At 38.8% G+C, this 22328-nt stretch overlaps 1 protein-coding gene across 3 annotated transcripts in view; it reads left to right on the forward strand.

The window, feature by feature from the left end:
- The first annotated feature begins 286 nt into the window (after window positions 1-286).
- The window catches only part of PCMT1 (protein-L-isoaspartate (D-aspartate) O-methyltransferase), a 36139-nt gene continuing 14097 nt past the window's right edge, over window positions 287-22328 (forward strand). For 2 of the 3 annotated variants that reach the window (XM_061988977.1, XM_061988976.1), the window contains exons 1-5: window positions 287-539; window positions 14732-14836; window positions 16033-16064; window positions 17784-17888; window positions 21259-21379. In XM_061988977.1, the coding sequence (XP_061844961.1) occupies window positions 287-539; window positions 14732-14836; window positions 16033-16064; window positions 17784-17888; window positions 21259-21379 (616 nt within the window). Of the gene's footprint in view, window positions 540-691; window positions 711-14731; window positions 14837-16032; window positions 16065-17783; window positions 17889-21258; window positions 21380-22328 lie in introns of those variants that run through there. The other variant, XM_061988978.1, reaches the window with a different exon arrangement.

The raw sequence follows: 22328 nt of genomic DNA on the forward strand, positions 1-22328 counted from the left end.
GGCTACAACGCTCCGAGGCGGTAAGCGCGCTCGTGTGTTACCGGGTGCTCACGGTGGTACTGCGAACGCCAGGAGAGGCAAGGGTGTCGAGAGAGAAAGCCAACTGCCCCGAGCGGATTGCCGGAGCAGCTGCGCCCCGACCGGACACCGGCAGGGTGGGAGGCCACCGGCCCCTGACGGGCGGCTGCAGAGCAACCCCGCGCGCGCCTCCGAGGGCGATGGGCGCGCATGCGCGGGGGCCAGCGCGTGCCGGCGGAGCGGCGGCGGCGGCGGCAGCGGCCGCAGAATGTCGGGCGCGCGGGGCGGTGGGCGCGTGGCCCCTCCCCTCGGCGGGCGCGCGGCAGCCGCAGCGGCGGGAGGAGGAGGCGGCGAGGAGGCGGCGCCTGTGTCGGCGCTGGAGGTTGTGTCCTTCCTGGGGAAGCTGCTGTGCGCAGTCGCGGCGCTGAAGGCGGCTCTGTACCTGCTCCGCAGAGTGTGTCTAGCCATGGCCTGGAAGTCGGGAGGCGCCAGCCACTCCGAGCTCATCCACAACCTCCGCAGTGAGTCGGGCGCGGGGGGCGCGGGCGGGCGAGGGCCCCTTTCGCCTCGGCCGCGGGGTGACCGTCGCCGGCCGCACGCACTTCGCATTCCCGCGGCGCCCGCCCAGCCGCCAACTGTCAAGGCGCAGCGCCGGCGGGGGGAGGAGGCGAAGGCGGCGCCCAGCCGGGGGGGTGTGTGTCTGAGTGTCCGTCCGGGTCCCTCCTGGGAGGGCGCGGCGAGCGCCGCCGCCGTCCCGCAGCCGGGCGAAGGGCGGCGGCCGCTAGCGCAGGGTGGGCCCCGGGTGTTGTTGCGGGAGGAGATGCGGCGGGAGGGGCGGCGCCGATGGCGGTCCCGACGGGGAAGCGCTGTGCGGCGGCAGCGTTGTCAGCCAGCCACCTTCCCCCTCCTCCCCGGCCCCGTTCCCGCTGCCTTGTCCCCGTCTGCTCGTAACACTGTTGCGTGAGCTGAGGCGGGGCCGCGGCGGCGGCGGCAGTGCCGGAGGGCCCGTGATCCCTGGCACGCAACGGGCCGGGCGTCCCTCAGGCATCGCTTCGGCCGCCTCTGCCAGATGGTGCGGAGCGGCGGCCCCTTACAGGGCGGGCAGGGCAACGGCGGTGTCGGCGGGCCCGTAGCTGCTGTTCTGCGGTCTTTCAGGCCCCGGCTAAACGCAGTGAGATCTGCCAGGGTTTGGGCCCGAAGAGGCCGAGGTTGTTTTTGTTGGTTTTCTGAAAGGGGTGTGTGGCAGCAGCACTCTCTTGAGGTCCGAAACGCTCCCTTTTGGACCCAGCCCCGAATTGCTCCTTTCGAAGGGGGAGGGCTAGGGCCGCTGGGGAGGAGAGGAGCCGCCGAGGGGACAGGCTCGTGCTCTCGCCGAGCTTTCCGGTGACTGCTAGGACTCGGCGTCTCTTGCTCTCACCGAAGGTTTGTGCTGTCCCCGTGCTGAATGCGGAAGGTGTTAGGCGAGTACTCATCACCGATATTCTTCAGCACGTCCTGGAGTCCACAGAGTTATTTACTTGTGATCCAGGCTGAAATGAAAAGGTGGTAACATCTTTACTGAGAGCTTCTGTTTTTCATATTAGACTCGGACTAATCTGCGTTTGATAGACTTTTCTATCTTTTCTCCTTTCCCTTCGGCTCCTCAAGTCTGTGTCCTAGGCATAAAAGAATATGATTTTGGAGCCTATGTTATGTCAACTGTCTCCTATTTTAGTGATGCTGCAAGATCACAGACAGTTTCACCTGTTTGGTCTCCTTGATATTTTTGAGACACAGGATAATCATCCTTGTTTTCTCCAGTCTGTTTATGTTAGATCTCGGGATCCAATGGTCTTTTCTGATATCTTCTCTTGCCACTCTTTTTGAGGACTTTTCTGTCCAGTAGAGCAATATGTGCTCAAGTGACTACTTTAAGTTTCAGTGTAAAAACCGCCTGTTTAACAAAGAGAGAGTAACTTCTCTAGCTACAAGAGTTGCAGTGCTTTTTGTTGTTTTGTTTTGTAACTGTAAGGGCCATAAATACCGTTTTAATGAAATCCTGTTCCCTTACACAGTGGGAGAAAGCTTTCGGACATAAAAATGAATGTCAAAATCCAAAAAATATATCCAAAAAGTGATTGTTGCCAGAATTGTCTATGGCTCTGAGAACCTGAAGGCAAAACTGATTTCTTTGTTGAAGAAAACAATGACAGTGTTTTTCAACACATGGAAACTGTTTAGGGCTTTGCTAATAATAATAATAATGAAAAAGCTAAAACCCCTTATATTTTGTACACAACAATGGCAGTGTAAAAAGAAGAAAATAAACTGAAGTGTTTAATATTGTATTCGCTAGATATGCGATTGTGGCAATTACCTGGAAAATTACAGTCTGTAATTTCGCTTTGTTGTGCATATGTATGCCAAAATATTTTGAGGGGTGTTAAATAGTGGATTGGAAAGAAAATGTTGCAAGGGCATAGAGACTTTCTGATCTTGCAGCAAGATTGTGTTGTTGACTTCACTGGGACTCCAGTGATGACGTAGGGCTTTACCAGTCCAGGGCAGTTGCAGGACTTAAGTAAGAGTTTTCCAGGTAAGAAGCTGGGACTTGTTGCTAAAGTTGGGAACGAGTTTAGAAGGAAGTACTGTTTTACATGATACGTAATTATCTCAGATATGTTTTTAACAAACTTAAAAGTCATTGGTTATAGAAAAAGTAAAATATTATAGAGATTTGAGTGGTAGAACCATCAAGGCGTTAAACTCTTCTCTTTTTTTTTTCCCTCTAATAACAGCTAAGTAGCATAGCATTTCTAACATTTTTGTGCCTGGACGAAGAATAAAAGGCAAATGAAGCTAATTTGAGGTTGTCTGAGTGTTCGTCTTTCCATATGTCTTAGTAACTAAATATGTAACTTGCCTAACTTAAAGGCAATAACGCAGGTTGTAGTGACTGCAGCAAAGCCTGCTTGAAAGGTTCTTGTTCCTGCCAAAGTCTTTGTTTCCCTGTGCTTATAGAACTGCTTGTGAGGGAAGCTGTGTTGTAAGCCTAGGTCACTTTCTCATTACTCTTCTTGCAAAAGAACAAGGTCTAAACTCCTCAATTCTGTAAACTGTTGTACTATTCTCTACAGAGAATCAGTGAACTTTCATGTATACAAGTGGGCTGTGGAGAATGGGAACTTCTTCAGCTGGTTTCACTTCCAAATAAAAACATCAATGGAAAACTCCTGTAGGCTACATATTCTTTTCCTTTTAAACAGCTATAAAGATTATTCTTCAGTAAGTTTTTATTGACAATCTTCTATTTTGGGACAATAAAGGGTTATAATTTGATGAAACTATATTAACATATTCTTACTGCTCATTTCTCTATTGCCTTAACTATAGAATGAACTTTTCTGTAATGGTAACATTCATCCCGTTAGAGTGGTGGTAAGGGCTTTTATGCATTTGTATGCAATTTGGGCAAGGATTCTTTACAAGCCTTACCTTTGCTTACATGTCTGAAAAGGAACAAACTGATGAAGAGGGCCTGGGAACTCTGCAGATTTTTCAGTGCAGACTTAGAAGTTTTTAGTGCAAACTGAAGAATGTTGCATGACTTTGTGTTTTGCTCTTTTGATTTTTAACTTCGATTTATTACATTGTAAACATGTTCTTGCACTGTTAATTTGAGGCATCATGGATGCACAATTTGCAATTCACATCAACTTGCTTAAAATGTACTCTTCACATATTTAAGGACAACATTTTTGTTACTTCCACAAGGTGTTCAGCTACTTCTTTTCCCAATGATTCTTGAAAAAAAAGGCATGTTGTAAAATGAGAAGCAATTTCTCCTGATGTTTGATTCTTCTAATAATAAAATTTTCATCTTTACAGACTGATTATGTCAATCTTTACTTCTACCTAACTGGAAATATTTGGACATGTTCTTTCAAACTTGAGCAAACTTTCCCCCTAAAATATTTTAATGAAGATCTTTTCTCTGACTAGTCAAGGAAACTATCGAAATACAGGCTACTGTAGGATTAGAAATTGTGCTAAACAGAAATGATTGTCTATGTTTAAATATGTAACTGACTGGAGTTCCTTTTTGTTAGGAACCTACAGAGATGCTGAGAAAGCAGAAAAAGGCTTTTGACTACTTACTGTTTATCATCTTTGGGTTCTGAATCTGTTTGGGGTTTTTTTCCCCACTTTAGTTATTCACTGTTCTCTCATCTTACTATTGGGTCACTTTTATCTTCATCTGTCTTTCATACCTGTGCTCTTGCCAAGTCCTGTTACTTTACAAGCGAACATCTTAGAAATCAGTTGTTCTTCCCTACCTGCAGAACTGAAAAATTAGTCCATGTACAATTCACAATTCATCACATTTAATTAAGTTTACTTAGTGCACTTCTTTTTCTCTCCTCAAATAAATATAGCATATGGCCATATGACCATCTTCCTTTCTGTATTTCTCTGATCATGTTGTGCCAATGGTGTTATAACCATGTACACATGCTTTGGAGTCCCCATTTCCAGGTGAACGTGCTAGTGAATTAACTTGGCTGTGCCTAAGTGCTGCATAATGTTCCTAACCATCTCTAGGCTTGTTTCTTGCTATATTCTTTTCTCTTCCTCATCTAATAAACTTGTATCACAAAAGTAAACAACTTCAGTCTACAAAATACCACAAATTCCATAGAATTTTGTGCATCACTTGAGACGAGATTCCTAATTTCTCAGTGTGAATGGTGTTTCAAATCAGTGAATATTCAGTTCTTGTCACACTTTGTGAGTTCTCTTAGACATGCTAAAGATATTTCTCTGAATGTTTTATTCTTTAGATGTTAAATAATTAAAAACAGCATCTTGGCAAGTTTTGCCACAGTGAAGGATTATCTACAATGAGTCTGCACCTTTATTGCAGGTTTCTGATTGCTGAGGACAAATATCTCTCAGAACTGCCATGGATGTGAAGGCGTTGAATATGGCCATCAATAGGTTCAGCCAGAACTAAACACTGGTTTTGTTTTGGTTTTATTTCTGCTGCTGTGCCATTTCCCATGGTTAATCCAAATCTCTTCTTCTGTCTATTTTTATTCAAGGAAGAGTAGTGTAACCTGAATGAACATGAAGAGGGGAAATAGTAATGGAAAATTGGACCAATAAGAATCACTTAACTGAAATGTAATACCTCCACTGTAGAAGCAGTTATGCTACCTGTTGTGCACAGTCAGTGAACACAGATTCCATCAGCATGTATGTTGTATTGTAGCTTGAGTCAGTAAGCACTGTAACTCGTGGCCAGACAGGGAAACAGTTGAAAATGGAACTGTTTTTTAAAATTAAAAATTAATGCTTTCACTGACACATCAACTTAAGAATACAATATTTTTTTAAAATTTAGTTATGTCTTGTGTGGTATAAATTTGAAATCTCTGATACTGGTTTTTAGAGCATCAAGTTTTTTTATATTTTGTTAGCAAGTAATTCAAATAATTGCCTGGACGAGTTGCCATGAGATTTCTTTGTTATTTAAGTATTTATTAGTGATTTGCCCATGTTGGTGAAACATTTTGAAGGAATTTCTGCACCTTTGACTTTCTAAGAGGCAGGCTTTCAAGTAAATCGAGACAACATCCCAGAAAATAAGAAATATTAATATAAATGAAAAATAATGTATAACAACATTCATCATGTTTTATCTGTATGCAAATTGGGATTATATTCTTAACTGGTTCTTTGTTGTTGGCTTTTTTTCCCCCTTAATTTTGGATAAAGTGTTGATGTAATGTTAAAAATATGCCCACTCTTTCCCACAACAACCTCGAAATTCAGTGCCATGAAGTCCAAGTCTTCAGTCATCCAGGAAAAAAAAGAACATGTTTTTCACTGCTTATATGTATCTCAACACTTTATAATAATAAATAGTAATCATTAAATAACTAATTTAAAAAGGTTTAGTTCTTTTGCTTAATTGAAGATTTCTTTTTATTTTTTATCTCTGAGTGTAATCACATGCTACTATTTTTTTTCTGATAGTTTGAAGTTGCCTAATAATTCATAGTAAAATGGAAATAATTTTGATAAACCTTTCCCTTACAGATTATTACTCTTGCTTGTGAGCATGTTAAAAAGAAGTAATCCTTGTTTTAGTTGCAATGTAACTCCAAGCTTTGCTTTTTCATGCTCCTGTTTCTTTCGTCCTGATTTTAGTATCAAAAGCTTACTGAGAGCTATTAGTAGACTTGGAAAGAAATGGATGATGTTTATGTTCTTTTGAATGATTGCTTCTATAAATCTAATACCTCAAAGGAATATTTGTTAGCATTATGCTAACACTTTTTTAAGCAAAAACTTAATTCTTAAGACTGTTAGAAAATGAGGTTTGCTTTACAACTCTCCTGGACTGGTTGACTTGTGAATTATATTTTGAGACTTCAGAATGTGAATGCTGCAACCCTGGACTTGAGCCCCAAAGGAGTTTTAAATGCACTGTCCAAATCTAAAAAAGATTATCAGACAAATACACTTTAGAAACTTTAGAAATTTAGAAATTAAACTTCAGAAATTCATCCTTCTGCTGCTATGACAGCTTTGTGTTATTATTTTCTAAGAGTAGGGGTCACATTTTGCTGATCTTTTGATCTTCCTCAGCTTGTGCACAGTAGTGGTGCCTGTTTTAATGAAACAACCTTCATATTAACAGACTGTTTGTGTGGTCTAGCTGCCAGTCTTGACTGTGTTGGTTTTTCTGAAAACAAATCAGCAAAGTGGTTGCGTTAAATCTGTGCAATAAGGTATAAGATGTGCTGCATCTACCTTTCTTTACAGATCTACTAAAGCTTTTGAAGTAGTCTTGCCTCAGGCCTTACTGTGACTAGAGTTAGTGCTCTGTCTGGCCGATCTAGTGCAGTTTATCTTAACTTCTGCAACAATTTTTAGTTATTACTGGTGATTGTTGCTGCTTTGTATTGAACTCTTCAGTTTTGATGTAAGTGAAGTTCAGTCCCCTCAAACATGGTCAAGGTGTGCTCAGAGGTGAAGTCTCCATCATCTGCACACAGGCATTACAGTTGATTGGAAAGTGCAGTTCTGTGTTTGTGCAGACTGAATCCAACCTTAAAGTCATAGAGTGGTAGGGGTTGGAAGGAACCTTTAGAGATCATCTAGTCCAACCCCCCTGCCAAAGCAGGTGGACCTACTTTCATGTACTCCCAAAAGTTTCTTCACTTGGCTACTGATACAGATTTAGGGTAAATCGATATATGATAATTTGCTAAATGTGATAAAGATGCACTCTAGGACTTGCAAGCAAAGAGCTAGCATGCCTTTCTCCACCCCCAGAGAACTTTGGAACATTGACCTACAGTATGAGGGAGCAATACAGTGGTGGCTAAATATGTCTAAATTAGTTATCTGTAGATTTTCAGATCCATGAAAAATAATAGAGAGCTCTTATCCATTATACTAAAAAGGACAGGTTGTTTTTGAAGGTGATTGCTGTTAAACAGGAAGGAGTTCTCCCATAAAGCAGAAGAAGGTTTGTGTGTAACTGAGACTCTATCCATGTGCTTTTGCCTCTGCGTGTTTTGGATTGCATTTAGATGCATATATCATTATATGCATTATATTATCATCATATCATTATTTTAAATTTCTACCTCTTTGGGATTTTCACAAGATTTAGTCTTTCTGCTCAATTTTTAGACGCTGAGATCGGTTCTGATGAATGCTTACTTTCCTCAGTCATTCTGTCGTTGCATTTCTGAATGACAGACTCTGAATTGATTCCTTCTGGTTAGCCATATGCAACGTTCTGTTGGAATGATGTGTTACTGTGAATCCAAATTGTAGTGATAAGTAATGCAGCTGAATGTCTGAGGCAGATACTCTTCAATTATCAGCAAAGCACAAGAGATTTGTATGTATGAGCAGATTAAAACCACTGTTTCTAAACAGCTACTTTCAGTTTCTTTAGCACAAAGAGCTTTGTATATTTTAAGGTCAGCATCCTTTACTGGATCTTGGGATTCTGATTCATCACTTCTTGTTCAAAGTGCTTTCTTTGTGTTCCTGGTTTACAGTAAAATCATCCTATGCTCATTACTTAAATAAAGTAACTGAATTGTTTTCCCATCTTTTTCTCTTCCCTCCCCTTTGCATCATGCTTTAAGACATCGTCATCATCATAATTTAAATAATTGCAGCGGTTGTAGAGAAAGTAATCTGGGGAGAAGCTGAACTATGTGAATGTTGAAATAGTGCCACAGAAAATGATTTTGGGATCTGCATGAACATTTTGTTTATGTAAAGCCAGCATCAGGAGGTGTTTTTGTAGCTGTTTATAGTTTGCATAGTAAGCTTTTGTGCTGGATTTTATCACGTGGCAGTGAGACATCCTTTCTCTGATCTGGAAGCTAGTGTTGGTATAATTATTGACTTCTAGCATTTTGTGATCTGGTCAGAATCTTGTTTGATCAACAGTCAGAATACCATCAGTGCTGTTGGCTGTTCTTTGAAAGAAGAGCACTTCAGTAATGCATTTGTTGCTAAATAAAAAGATGGGTTGTTTAGTTGTCGCAAGCCCATGGTATCTTTTCAGACTTTAGCTCTTTTTTTCCTTGCTCTCTGACAGCCATCTGCCTAGTTTCCCAGGTTATGTTCAACAGGGGTATATTTCCACCTTCAAATCCAAGGGCTGCTCTGTGAGCTCTTTTCCTGTCTTCATGGTGTTGTTTGTGGAAAAGAAGCAGACCAGAGTGAATTTTCAAAACATACTCCAATTATGTCAAGTTGTCATTGCTGCAGCCTCTGCAAAGAGTAATTCTTAAACTCAGTGGGCCATGCGCCATCCTTAAGTAGTTACTTTTTGGCTTCAGCCCTTTGAAGCTTAGGAGTTGTGGTGATACAACTCTAATAAACAGAGTTTGCTTTTGATTTTAAACTGTAAGCTGGTGTGTTTGTGTATTAGCCTTTGCTTGTAAACACTTTATAATTTAATATCTGACTTGTCTGCAGTACTGATTATCAGAGTCTTGAAACCCATTGGTCTTCTCAAGGAGAGTCTTCTGTGCACACTGTTATTGGAAGGACTAATCAACCTACATATATTTAATGATCAGTTCTTGTCCTGAGATATACAAACTTCTTCTTAATATCTAGAAAATGTTTTGCTTTGGCATTTTACTAATAAATAATTTACCATTGATTGTCTTATTTTTTCTGCACTTAGAAACAGCATAAAATTAGAATGTCTTCTCTCCAATGTCAACTTTCATTAGTGGCTTTTTTTTAAGATACACTTGTTTTCTGGACTTAGTTCAGAATATGTTAGACATCTGTTCCAGACAAAATGACGATCCTGGCAGTTGGTTGTCTTGAGATTGACTGCTGCAGGAAGGAAAGGACTTTCATTGGCATTCAGTACCTTATAGTTCCTGTGTTTCCTCTGTATTTAACCATGAGCCTAAAAAAAAAAAGTTATTATAAACAAATGAAAAATTACCACAAATTCATTATTGACTTTACTGTTTAGGGCTTGATTGCTTTTCTTAATTCCTATCTAGAATTTGTTGTCTCCATTGTATAATAAGACAATTTGAAAAGCAGACTTAGTCTGCTTTTAGTCTGAGGTAGGGGAAGGGTAATGTCATGCTCTGTAATTCTACAGTCATAGCTGAGAGGGTGTATTTTTTTTGAAGAAGGGGCATTACTCAATAATTGAAGTACGGGGCTGAGACATGAGATTGAGCTTTTCCCATTGGTTCTGCTGGGAACTCCAAGTATGGGTAATTTGCTTAACTTCTTATTTATTGTTGAAAAAGATGACACTAATAAAAGGCAGGCACTTGTACAGCAAGCCTTGTGCTCACTATATGAGAGCATCCTGAATGTCTAGAATTTGTAGAATATTAGGAGCTACTGATTTCAGGGTTTTTTTGTAATTTTCCTATTTGAATAAACATCACACTTCATAAGATTTTATGTACTTTGGCATAAAGTTTTGTGTTTTGCTTTGTAAAGACATCCACAGACAGTCTCTGGCATAGAACTCTGATAAGAGTATAACAACTTGGGGGAAGAATGGGTAAAATACGTAAGTAATACAATGGAGACAGAATAAATTCTGTAAAAGCTTAGAGGTTGATTTACTCACTGACATTCTAAATTGAAAGATGACAGGAGTAGATGAGAGAGGTGGCAGGCATGGAGTTTTGTGAAAAGGGGAAATGGATTACCAGTAGTGTGAAAGAAGAGATTTGACAGAACCCTGCAGTTATGGCAGTACAGGGAAGGTCCTCTGAAAACTAGAGGAGGGGTTCTCAGCGTTATCATAGTACCTTGCAGTCGCTCTTTCAAGCTGGAAGCTTGACCTTTGTATTCACTGCATGTTTTTTCCCCAAGGTACAGAAGGAAAGAGGAGATGGTTACCCATAGCTTCTAGAATGTATGCATCTAACTGCACAATATGCAATCTCAAAGGGAAAAAGTTTGCTATTTTAGATCTTTCCTGAGCGATGCTTAGCTGCTGCTTTTTGAGCTCTCCTCTGCTCCTCAGAACTTTTGTTTCTTCACTTCTGTTGTAATCAGCATTGCTTATTCTCCTACCTTTTCAGGTATATTTATTTTAGAGATAGTAATTTCTAGGTGATACCTAATGAGAATGTTAACATTAAAATTTTGTGGGTTTTTTATTTGCTGTGGGGTTTTTTTGTGTGTTTCTATGCTTTGTTCAGAGAACTATATACAACTAGTTCCAAGTAGTTGAGAAAAACCAATTTTTATTACTATCTTACATTGTTAGTATGTTAACAGATTGATTTGTTTGTTTGTTTTCTTTTGGGATCCAATTTTGCTCAGTAAATAAACTTATGAACTGCTGCAGATACCTCCTGTCTCAGATTAAAAGACTTGAATTGCAAGTACAAGTTTCTTTTAACTGGTCCTGTAGTATAGAGCTCTAAATGAAGTTGAAGCACAGGATATGTGTAATACGTATGGTCTGTGAGGGAGCGTATGCTTTTTCTGGGACTTGTTTTTAGAATTATTTCTATCTACTATTTTTTATAAGTAATTGTCTTTTTCCTTAATAATTTGGGAGTATTTTCCCATTGCAGTTCTATTTGAAACTTTGTTTTTAGACTAATAAGCAACATTTTTTGGGGAGTTACTTTGCTCTCTGAATTCAGGCGTCAGTTATATAGGGTAATTAAATCCTGGATACAGGTAATAGATTAAAAACAAAATAAAATTCCATGATTGATAAGAGTAGTTGGTGGTACACTGTAAATGTTCAGGGAAGCCCCTGCAGAGGTTAGGCCAGGCCTACAAAGAGGTGTGTTAGTATTGGTAGTACTTTAAAAAAAGCATTGTCACAACTTCAGTGAGGACAACCTTACAGAAGCTCAAACTGACTGAGGTTACTACATTTTGAATTAGATTTTAAAGGTATTCAAATTATCTTTTTTTTTTCCTTTTCAGTATCATTTTCCAAATAAATCTTACTTGTTTAAAGTAAGTAGTTCAATGAAGCAATCCATTGTTGAAGTTTCAGTTATTTCATAGAATCATAGAATGATTTGGGTTGGAAGGAGCCTTAAAGATCATGTATTTCCAACTCCCCCACCATGGCCAGGGACACCTTCCACGGGACCAGGTTCCTCAAAGCTCCATCCAGGCTGGCCTTGAACACTTCAGGGATGGGGCATCCACAGCCTTTCTGGATGACCTGTTCCAGTGTCTCTCTACCCTCCCAGTGAAGAACTTCTTCGTTATATCTAATTTGAATCTGGCCTCTTTCAGTTTGAAGCTACTACACCATGTCCTGTCACTACCTGTCCTTGTGAAAAGTCCCTCCCCAGGTTTTTTGTTGGCACCTTTTAGGTACCGGAAGGCTGCTATAAGGTCTCTCCAGAGCCTTCACTTCTCCAGGCTGAACAACCTAAATTCTCGCAGCATATCTTTATTAGGAGAGGTGCTCCAGCCCTCTGATCGCCTTTATGGCCCTCCAGCAGGTCCATGTTCTTACACTGGGGGCCTCAGAGCTGAATGCAGGACTGCAGGTGAGGTCTCACAAGAGCAGAGTTGAGGGGGAGAATCGCCTCCTTCAACCTGCTGGCCATGCTGCTTCTGATGTGGCCCAGGATGCAGTTGGCTTTTTGGGCTGCAAGCTGATGTTATCAGGTCATATTGAGCTTCTCATCAACCTACACATCCAAGTCCTTCTGCCCAGGGCTGCTCTTGATATGTTCTCCACTTAGCCTGTATTTGTGCTTTGGACTGCCCTGACCCACATGCAGGAGCTTGCTCTTGGCCTTGTTGAGCTTCTTGAGGTTCACACAGACTTGCTTGTCAAAATCCCCCTAGATGGCATTGCTTCCCTCCAGCATGTCAACCACAGCACACAGTTTGGGGTCACCAACAAACATGTTAAACAGCACGAGTGCCAACACTGAGCCCTGAAGAATGCTGTTCATCACTGTTTTCCACTTGGACATGGAGCCATTGACCACAACTGTTGGAGTGTGACCATCCTACCAATTCCTTATCCATCGAGTTGTCCATCCATCAATCCATGTCTTTCAAGTTAAGAGACAAGGGTGGAGTGTGGGACAGTGTCAAATGCTTTGCACAAGTCCAGATAGATGACATCAGTTGCTCTTCCCATATTCACCAATGCTATAGCCCTGTCCTAGAAGGCCAGCAATTTTGTCAGACATGATTTGCCCTTAGTGAAACCATGTTGGCTGTCACCAATCACCTTCTTGTTTTCCACATTCCTTAACATAGTTTCTAGGAGGATCTGCTCCATGATCTTGCTGGGCATAGAAGGGAGGCTGACTAGCCTATAGTTACTCTGGTCTTCCTTTTTAAAAACAGTGATTATATTTCCTCTTTTCCAGTCAGTGGTAACTTCATGGGACTGCCATGACTTTGCAAATATGATGGATATTCACTTCATCTGCCAGTTCCCTCAAGACCTACAGATGCATCTCTTAAGGTCAGGTTCCTTAGATTAGTCTCAGACCTGATCTTCTCCTACAGTAGGTAGTTTTTCATTCTCTCAGTCACTGCCTTTGCCTTCTGTGAATTGGGCAGTGTGGCTGGAGCACTTGCTGGTGAAGACTGAGGCAAAAAACTCGAGTATCTCTGTCATCTCTATGTCCCAGGTAACTGGGTCTCCTGTTTCCTTCTTGTTGTCTGTGATATCCCTGGCCAGAGTTCTATCAGGGCTCTAGCTTTCGTAAACTAATGCCTGTCTGATCAGACAATATCTCTGCATTCTTTCCAGGCTGTCTGTCCTTGATTCCACTCTCTATAGGTTTCTTGTTTGTCCAGGAGCTCCTTGTTCATCCATGCAGGTCTCCTAGCATTTTTACCCAATATCATCTTTTTGGGATGTATTGCTCCTGAGATTGGAGCTGGAATATTAACCAGCTTTCTCAGATCCCTCTTTCTTCCATGGCTTTATCCCATGGTGCTTTACAAAGGAGATCCATGAAGAGGCCAAAGTCTGCTCTCCTGAAGTCCAGAGTAGCGAGCTTGCTGTGCATCCTCCTCACTGCCCTAAGGAGCTTCAACTCCACCACTTCATTGTCACTGCAGCCAAGGCTGCTCTTGAGGTTCATGTTAACCTGAGCTACAAGCCACTCAGCCAGGAAGACTGTGTCACCTGTCTTCCTTTAATCTTGACCCATAAGCTCGTGGACCCATCCATCCTCAGGCAGAGCTTTATGCACTCCAACTGGTCATTGACACAGAGAGCGACATCCCTCCTTGTCTCCCCTCACTGAAGAGCCGATGTCCTTCCATTCCAACACTGCAGTGATAGGAGCCATCCTGCCATGTCTCAACAATGCCAATAAGATCGTAGCCCTGTAGATGTGTACACCTCTCTGACTCCTCTTGTTTATTCCCTATGATGCATGTGTTTGTGTAGAGGCATTTGTTGTTTATACTGTACCTTTTAATGCAATTGATGAATTAACTTTTCCATTTGTTTTCTAACATTTCTAAAGTCATCAATGTCTCTTCAGAAGTTTTTAAAGGCAGAATTATCGGTGTTAAAAAAAACTTTGATAAATTTGCAATTAAAAATGGCTGCACTGGATAGTGCTCTCACATTGTGTATGCATTTACAGTTTATTTTGCAAACTGAACGACGAGTCAAAGTGCTTTGGCATAAAAACTCCTTGGCCTCAGTCTTCTCCAGCAGAAGAATTCTAGTTCTGTAGGATTTTCTTTACAAAAGCATTTTTTTCTTTTGCCAGTAGAAAAGAGAAACTACTGAGCAAGGATGCTGCAGCTTCACATTTCTAACTTGCTTTTATATATTTTTCAATAATTACTCACTTATATAGCTCTTAGAAATAAGAATTAGATCTTGTTTGATATGTAGAGTAGTATCAGTTTCTTTCTAATGATGTTTTCAGGAGGATCAAAGGTGTTCGTGAAATTGAGTTTTTGTAGAGGACAGATCTCTGCAAATAGTCTCTACTGTTTCAGAGAAGCATCTGTAACTGTTAGCAAAGTCTTGTTCAAAGTTCACTGGCTCAATTATTATTTGATCTATGGACCACAGCTTAAACGCTAGTATGATGAGAGTTAAAATGCTAGAAAGGGTAAGGTAACATGATTTCTCACAATATTAGGAATATATTAGTGTATTTCACATGCTCTTGCATCACAGAAAAGAAATAATGCCTTCAATTTTATTTATTTTTTTTGTTTATAGAAAATGGAATAATAAAAACAGACAAAGTATTTGAAGTAATGCTGGCTACAGACCGTTGCCACTATGCAAAATACAACCCTTATATGGATTCTCCACAGTCTATAGGTAAGAGCATCTTGTAAAAATGACTGAGATTGTTCTAATTTGTGTAACTGTGACTGACTTTGTCATATATACATTAAGGATGTGAGCATAATTTTTTAAACTTGGAAACTTTTTTAGTTCTTTATCAGCTTATTCAATACCTTTTAATTAAGTTTCAATTTGTTGTGGAATGCAGTTGGCGTACTTGGCTGCATCAAGTACAGAGATGTTTTTCAATCAGTCTTAATAAATGTAAATGTGTATTTATTAAATCACAGCAATTTGTGGTGCTGCTGCTTATGTTTATATACTTTAAAGTAATTTGCATGTGGTTTATGTCAGAAACAATCTCTCTTTAAAGAGATGTTTCAGTTGAGGTCAATGCAGAGTTTACATGAGATTTTCTTTAATGTACAAACAGACTTTAAATGGGAAGATGTACTGATGGGATAGTTGTTTAGGACAGTTATTTCCAATCTAGTTCATAGTTTTATCTTTCCAAGGCAGGAGAACAAATGTGTGAATGTATAATTTTTTCTTCCTTGATTTTCTTCCCCTCCAACCCACCTTTAATAGTGTGTGGTGAGAACTCTGAATTGTATTGTGACTTCTATTGTTTGTAGAGGGAAAGGCTTGAATTTTTTAATAGCAGGGGATGAGAGTTATGGATTTTATTAGTTGTATAGGAAATGTCAAAAATCCTTTTATACATACTCAAAAGGTTATACATCTTCACAGGAACAAATATAGATGAGTGTTCCTCAGTGTTTTTTCATAGGTATGTGCTGTTTACAAAATATATCAGGCTATTGTCTCCAGAAGTTCTATGGTATCCACCACATCAAACTAATGAATTCAAGTTATTATGTAGGGAGACTGACTGAAAAAGATACTACGTCATTGTGAGAGACATTACTCTTTTGAATTCAACATACTTGATCAAGCTAAGGCACTGTAGTGATAAATCGAGATTGTAACTCAAATCAAGGAAAGAACCATTTATTTTCCTGTCCAGGGTTAACATGGCATAGCTTTCAAATTGTATACCTTAACTCACTTCTGAAGTAGAGTTCATGTGTAACTGTTGAGGGAATGTGTGTACTGTCCTGAATGAAGGCAACATTTAATGTATTGCATTTTACAGTCAAGGTAATAAAGATCGTAAAGTTACTGTCTGAACAGTTATCAACATGTTCCTCCATTTTCTTGTTTTATAGGTTTCCAAGCAACAATCAGTGCTCCACATATGGTAAGCTTTAAACCTATGTGATTAGGTGATTTTTTAAAAACACCTAAATGCTTCTGAAATAAAATATTTATCCTAGCAAATTTAATGAGTTGAGTCCATTGATTGCGTTGTGAACAACCTAGTGGGAGGGGAGAAAAGATTGAGACAGACAGTGATAAGATGTGGGATACTGGACAAAAAAAGCAATTTGGGAAATTCTGATTCATTTATATGTAGGGAAAAAAAATCCTATTGAGGGTAGTTAAACACTAGAACAAGTTTTGCACGTTGTGGAAATTCTGTTCTTGGTATACAAAGAAGCTTGCTGGAGAGGGCTCTAAACAACCTGATTTAAATTGCCCCTGTGTTGAAAGAGGGTGGGACCACAGGATTTCCAGAGATTCTTTCCACCCTAAAGGAATCTGACTTGTAATTTATAATGATATAAGAATTCAGGAGTGAATAATAGTGATTTCTATGGTATGGTATTGATGTAATGCCTTTAATTCTTTGGACAGGAAAACAACTCCAACGTTGTACTGAGATGGAGTGGTTTTGCCAAGTGGTTTGATACCAGCATGTTCATGACTGAATATTAAGAGGGGATTTCAGTGCTTAGATCTAGCACAGATATATTTTTTCTGTGTTTCTTTATTTTCTCTGAAGCATGAATAGAAGTGTATATTTTGTCTTGGCAGTGTTTGTCAAGTGTCAAAACACAGTAAAATTCTAGTCCTCTTGACTAAAAGCTATCTAGTTTTGTTATCAATTTAAATAAAATCATTAACACTCCTGTACAAAATTCCTGATTTAAAGATAGAGAAAGAAGTACTGTGGCTAAGGGATAAAATAAGTATTCATTATCTTTCCAAAATTTGACCTCACTTAGGGTAATTCAAAGCAAATTACTTGTGGTTACCACTAGCAGTGTAAGAAGTGTTAAAGCAAAAGGGAATGTAAGCTCTAAGCAAATGTTAACAATAAATATTTTAATAATAAATGTTCTAATTATTTCTGCTTTCTGGATATGAGGGCTTAAACTGTAAGAGTGTGCAATCATTACCTCTGAAACATTAAAGAACAAATTATTTTCTTAGTGTGCAACCCAAGCTTAGTTTGTGTACTGATCCACCATGTAGGAAAGCAAAACTCTATAGTGTGTCTGTAGGCTACTGCACTTCACATATAAGCCTGACTATCTGCCTTAGTAGAAAATTTCTTTTTACTACTCAGCAAGTGTGCAGGTAATACACGTGGGAATTTGAATAACTATTTTCTTTGATTAACCAGAGCTGCCTTTTTCCTAGCTAGTGTCTGTCCCAGCTTATTTCAATGCATATAGCCTAATGATAAGCTAAATTCTTCATGGGCTGTAAACTGCCAAAACAGTAATAGCCAGCAGACTATTAAAGTGATTTATGGTGTCTCTCCCAATAACTATCTATAAATTGAGTGTATGCTAGAAGCTTGAATGGTCAGATGAGTTTCTATACTAAATATATATATATATATATATATATATATATATACCCACACACATACAAAAAATTTATTGAAGTCAGTGAAATAGCAATTATATTGTAGAGTTAACTCCCTCTGCTTTTTTGGTAATAGAAAATAATTCTGAATAATTCTTACCTGAACCCTCAGTGTATTGCCCAAAATCACTGATGAAATGAACATATGTTGGATAAAATAAACATTTAAACTATTATGAAATTTTCTTTTTAATTCTCTTAGCATGCATATGCTCTTGAACTTCTGTCTGAGCAGTTACATGAAGGAGCCAAAGCACTTGATGTAGGATCTGGAAGTGGAATCCTTACAGCCTGCTTTTCACGAATGGTGAGATATTTAGTTTAATTGCTTGACCATCAGAACTGCTTGAACTACAGTGTAATTCTGAACTAAAGGGAGTATAAAAGTATCCTTCACACAGTGGACATATATATGTATATGTATATATATATGTTTATATACTGTGTAAGTGGACTTATACAGAAAGTAATTTACTTACCCTAGTAATTTCTTACCCTAGCTGATGCTAGATGTTTCCATTAAGGGGTCTAGTAAATCATGCGATGATAAAATACTGCCTAGAGGGGAAGTGTTTTTATTATATTTTACTGATTACTTTCTACTGTGAAGGAAATAAGTGTTTATCTTGTCCAGCACAATTTTTACATTATTTTATGTGGCTATGAATGTTCTCATTGTGATCAGTTGTCAGGTCTTCCTGCTATGATGAGAGCTTAGTGAGATGTAAAAGAATCCTGTTTCCTCAGGAAAATATACTATATGCATGTGAATTGTCTTTTAACTTAACTTCTTGTTACTATATTGTGTAAGCATCATGTAATCTTTCCTAAATTGTATATTCATTTGTTTGGGTTTTTTTTACATTTTCCCAAATGATTTAATCTCTGTGGTGTTCAGCCTGCACCTAAGGAATTCTCTGTGATTCCACCCTATCTTCCATTAGGAAAATAGATGGGAAATAATTGTTTTATGGTGTCTATAACTGCTGTACTGTTAGACTAATTTATGTAGTGGAATATATATAATCAGTTCTTCCTCCTCCATTCCAGCACTTTATCATTGTTTTAAAACTGACAGAGACCTGCATTAAATTGACAACTAGATTTTTGTATTTGTTTGTTCTTTCTGAGAAGTTAAATGATGTAAATTCTCCTTTTTTTTTTTTTTGCTACTTGGCTTTCTGTTTCCAAGCAGTGATCTGTTGAGTCTTCAGTCACTTATGGCTTCCAGTGTTAAGAATTAGACGACGATGTTTAGGATTGGGCAATGCACTAGCAACAGCATTTAGGGTTTTTAAGTGCTAGCTGCATTTTTTTTTTTTTTTATAAATTTGTAGTTGAAACAAGTCAGCCAAACTGCAGTTTAGAGGAAATCCTAAATGTCACTTACTCAACTTCCTACCCAGTGTCTTTGGTCAAACTTTGTAGTCAATAATCAAGTGCTAGTAGCATGCATCCAGTCTTACAAGCATTAAAACTTTTGTCCAAGTTATCTGTATTTCTTACTAAAAATTTATGACTGCGTAGAGGAATAGCCATTTTTGATATGACATGCGGTGAGCTGTGGTTGTGCAGTTCTTTCTTTTGAAACACTGTGTAAGAAAAGTTGAAAACATCTGCAGAGAAGTCAGAATTACCAGAAAAAGAAAAAAATATTTCCTACTTTGCGGTCAATCACACTAGCTTTTTATTGCCATATGAATCTCATATTCTTCTTCTTAATCCTCCTTGGTGATATGCTGTGGAATGCCTTACAGACAAGTATTTTGTGAAACATTGGATAAATGTTTTGTTCTGTTTGATAGTATTACTACTCTGTAATATACATCTTGCTTCATGCACTTGAATGAATGTAGATAGGACAACAGGTACTGCTCTGACATTCTCTGTGAAGTTATTTGTAATGGTAACAAAAGCATGAAGAAAGTATATTATGGGGAATGATGGTAAAGTGTTTGCTGTCAAAATTCAGTTGGGAATTTGCTTACTGGATCATGTGGATATTGCTTCTTGGTCTACTTGAGATCTAGAAAGAATAGCTTGCATCTGTGGCGTAAGCACCTGAGTGCACACTGATGTCATGACAACTTTACTCCTATGATGATAATCTCATTTATGGTACTTCTAGGAAAGCTTTATGCTTATTTAGACTAGTAAAGCATCTTGAAGATTTTTGTTTGGGTTTTCATATTAAACTGCTGTGGTAAGTTTATCTACATAGCATAGAAACTTGTTTATTTGCTTTTAAAGGTTGATGGCAAATTCAATGAATTTCTCATCCTGTAGGTACTGGGATCGTAAAAGGAGTGGGGTATATTTTGATTCCAAACAGACCATGGAGATCCCTCAAATTACACCATTTTGCTGTTATCTCAATTGTACACATACTTCAAAGTTTCAGGGTAATAGACAGAGGTAGTTGATGAGGACTCAGAAATACAGACTGTGACATGCAGCAGGAGGTTCTCTTACTTTACATCAGATTATTTTGTGCTATGACCATTTAGCTAAATTTTAATTTCCGTGGCTTTACCCTTTGGACTACACTGGATCTTTTGCCAACTTTCTGGTACAACTGACTGCCAGGCATTCCTTGAACTAGCAACCTGTGGTTGCCATGTGTCTTGCTTTGTTTTAAAGACTAGGCTGGTGGTCTTCCACTTGAAAAAGAAGAGGTAACACTGCTTTTTTTGATGTTAGCGTAGAACTTATGCATAGTAAAACAGAAAAAAAGAATCCTCCATGATATCAATAACCAGTTATTAATTTTCCATGTCTTGGCAACATCAAAATGTAAGATACAGAAACATAACCAATGCATTCAAATGTGTCCAAAGAAAGCTGCATGACAACATGGGCTGCTAGGACATAGTCTGCCATTCTGCTCTTTGAGCTGGATCCTATTAAAAATAGTCAGATTTTAAGAGTTAGATCCTTTTTCTCCTCTCTCCAAAAGTGATTTTTTTTTTTCCCCTGGAATAAAGACACAAATCTGAAAGAAATACCTGTAAAGGAGAAGTTTTTGTTACTAGGCCTTTTCTTGCCCTCACGATGCACAGATCTTTTGTGAGTTGTTGGTTCTCAAAAGTTTGACTGTTCCTATGGAAGAGTACTGTAAATCTGAAAGTAGGCTTGTGAATCCAAGAGTAGGTGGAAGGCAGTTTGTCCCTAAGTGTTAATTGCTGCATTATCTCCTGAAGAAATAGGACTCTTGAGATAACTTAGAGTAAAATGCATGACTTATTCTTTCCTTGAAGTGAGGTTTTCTCTAGAAAAACCCTGATCTTAAGTAGGTTTTATTCATTGTGACAGGAAATTAGTTCTAGTCTTTGTCCTTGAAGTTATTGCTTTCTGTTGTAGGTAATGCAAACACTCATGGCAAATTTAACTTGTAAAAATTCAGAGAAGTAACCTCCATTAATAACAAAATTGAATCACATCTCAAAAAAGATGCTGTAACAGGCATTTCTAAGACTACACTGACAGACTTTACTAGTTGTTGCTAGCAGTCAGAATGTGTCATTCCAAGCAAAAGTACTAATAACCTTGGGAAAATATGTTACTACTTTACTTGTTTTGGTTTCATTTTAGAGAAATGGGCTCAGGAGATAGAAATAATCATTCTATAAATAAATCAAGACTAGCAGAAATTATTCAACTGTATATTTTTATTCCAGGTTGGTCCCAAAGGACAAGTTGTAGGAATTGATCATATCAAAGAACTAGTAGATGACTCAATAAATAATGTCAAAAAAGATGATCCCACATTGCTGTCTTCAGGAAGAGTGAAACTGATTGGTGAGCATCAGACTGATATACTTACTAATAAAACTGGTCTTCTTTCTAGCAGCTGGTTGAAAATGACTGGAATTGGATGTGATTAAAAATTCTGATTTAAGAAGTCAAACCAAAGAGAGGGGAACCAAATGAACATTTTAAAACCCCAGTTGTCTTTAGGCCTTTGAAAAATACCATCTCCACACAGCTTTCAGAATACAACTTCTAATAATCTTAAAGTGTGTATGTATTCATTTCTCTAGACAAGCTTAACAGAGAAGTGTTTTCTTGTGAAAATACTTCACATGCTGAAGGTCTGTCATGTTAAACTTGCTATTTAAAATTGGCTTTCAATTCACAGCTTTTCTTGAATAAATGTACTGTCATCTGAATTTCAGCATTTTAACAAAGCCTTCATACTTCTGATAGTCATTGAGAAATTTGCAGTCGAAGAGTCAAGTGGAAAAAGTATTAGATCGGCAGTATGCATCACTGGAGTTTATTTCACAACAGTGTTTGTATGTTAGGGAAGTGGTTAATTGACATAAGACTACTTCAGTTCAGTTGCTGAGAGGAAATTATGCTAAAACTATACAAGGACAGTGAATTGTTTTAAATAATACTTAGACTAAAAAGATGTGGGGTCTTGTTTGGGGTTTTTTTTGTGGGTATGGAGTTTTTTGTGCTTTTTTGTTTGGTTTTTTTTGAAGATGCAAGGTTGGCAGGAGGAAAGTGTTCCCTTTGTTATCATTGTATTTGTTACATTTTTAAAAAGTTAAAGATTTGGATTGTTGAGGCTGCTTTCAAGAGCACTTGGAAAAGTGATTATTATTTGATATTCATCTCTTGCTCTAATTACCATTTCTGGCTCTTAGAATGAGACTGTTGGGACTGGAGAGGGTAAATGAAGGCATAGTTTCTAATGTTGCTGTATGAGAGCAATTAATTTGGACTTAAGCTTCTAGTTATA

This window comes from Colius striatus, chromosome 2 (assembly GCF_028858725.1).
Source record: "Colius striatus isolate bColStr4 chromosome 2, bColStr4.1.hap1, whole genome shotgun sequence".
In the NCBI taxonomy this organism is placed as follows: domain Eukaryota; kingdom Metazoa; phylum Chordata; class Aves; order Coliiformes; family Coliidae; genus Colius; species Colius striatus.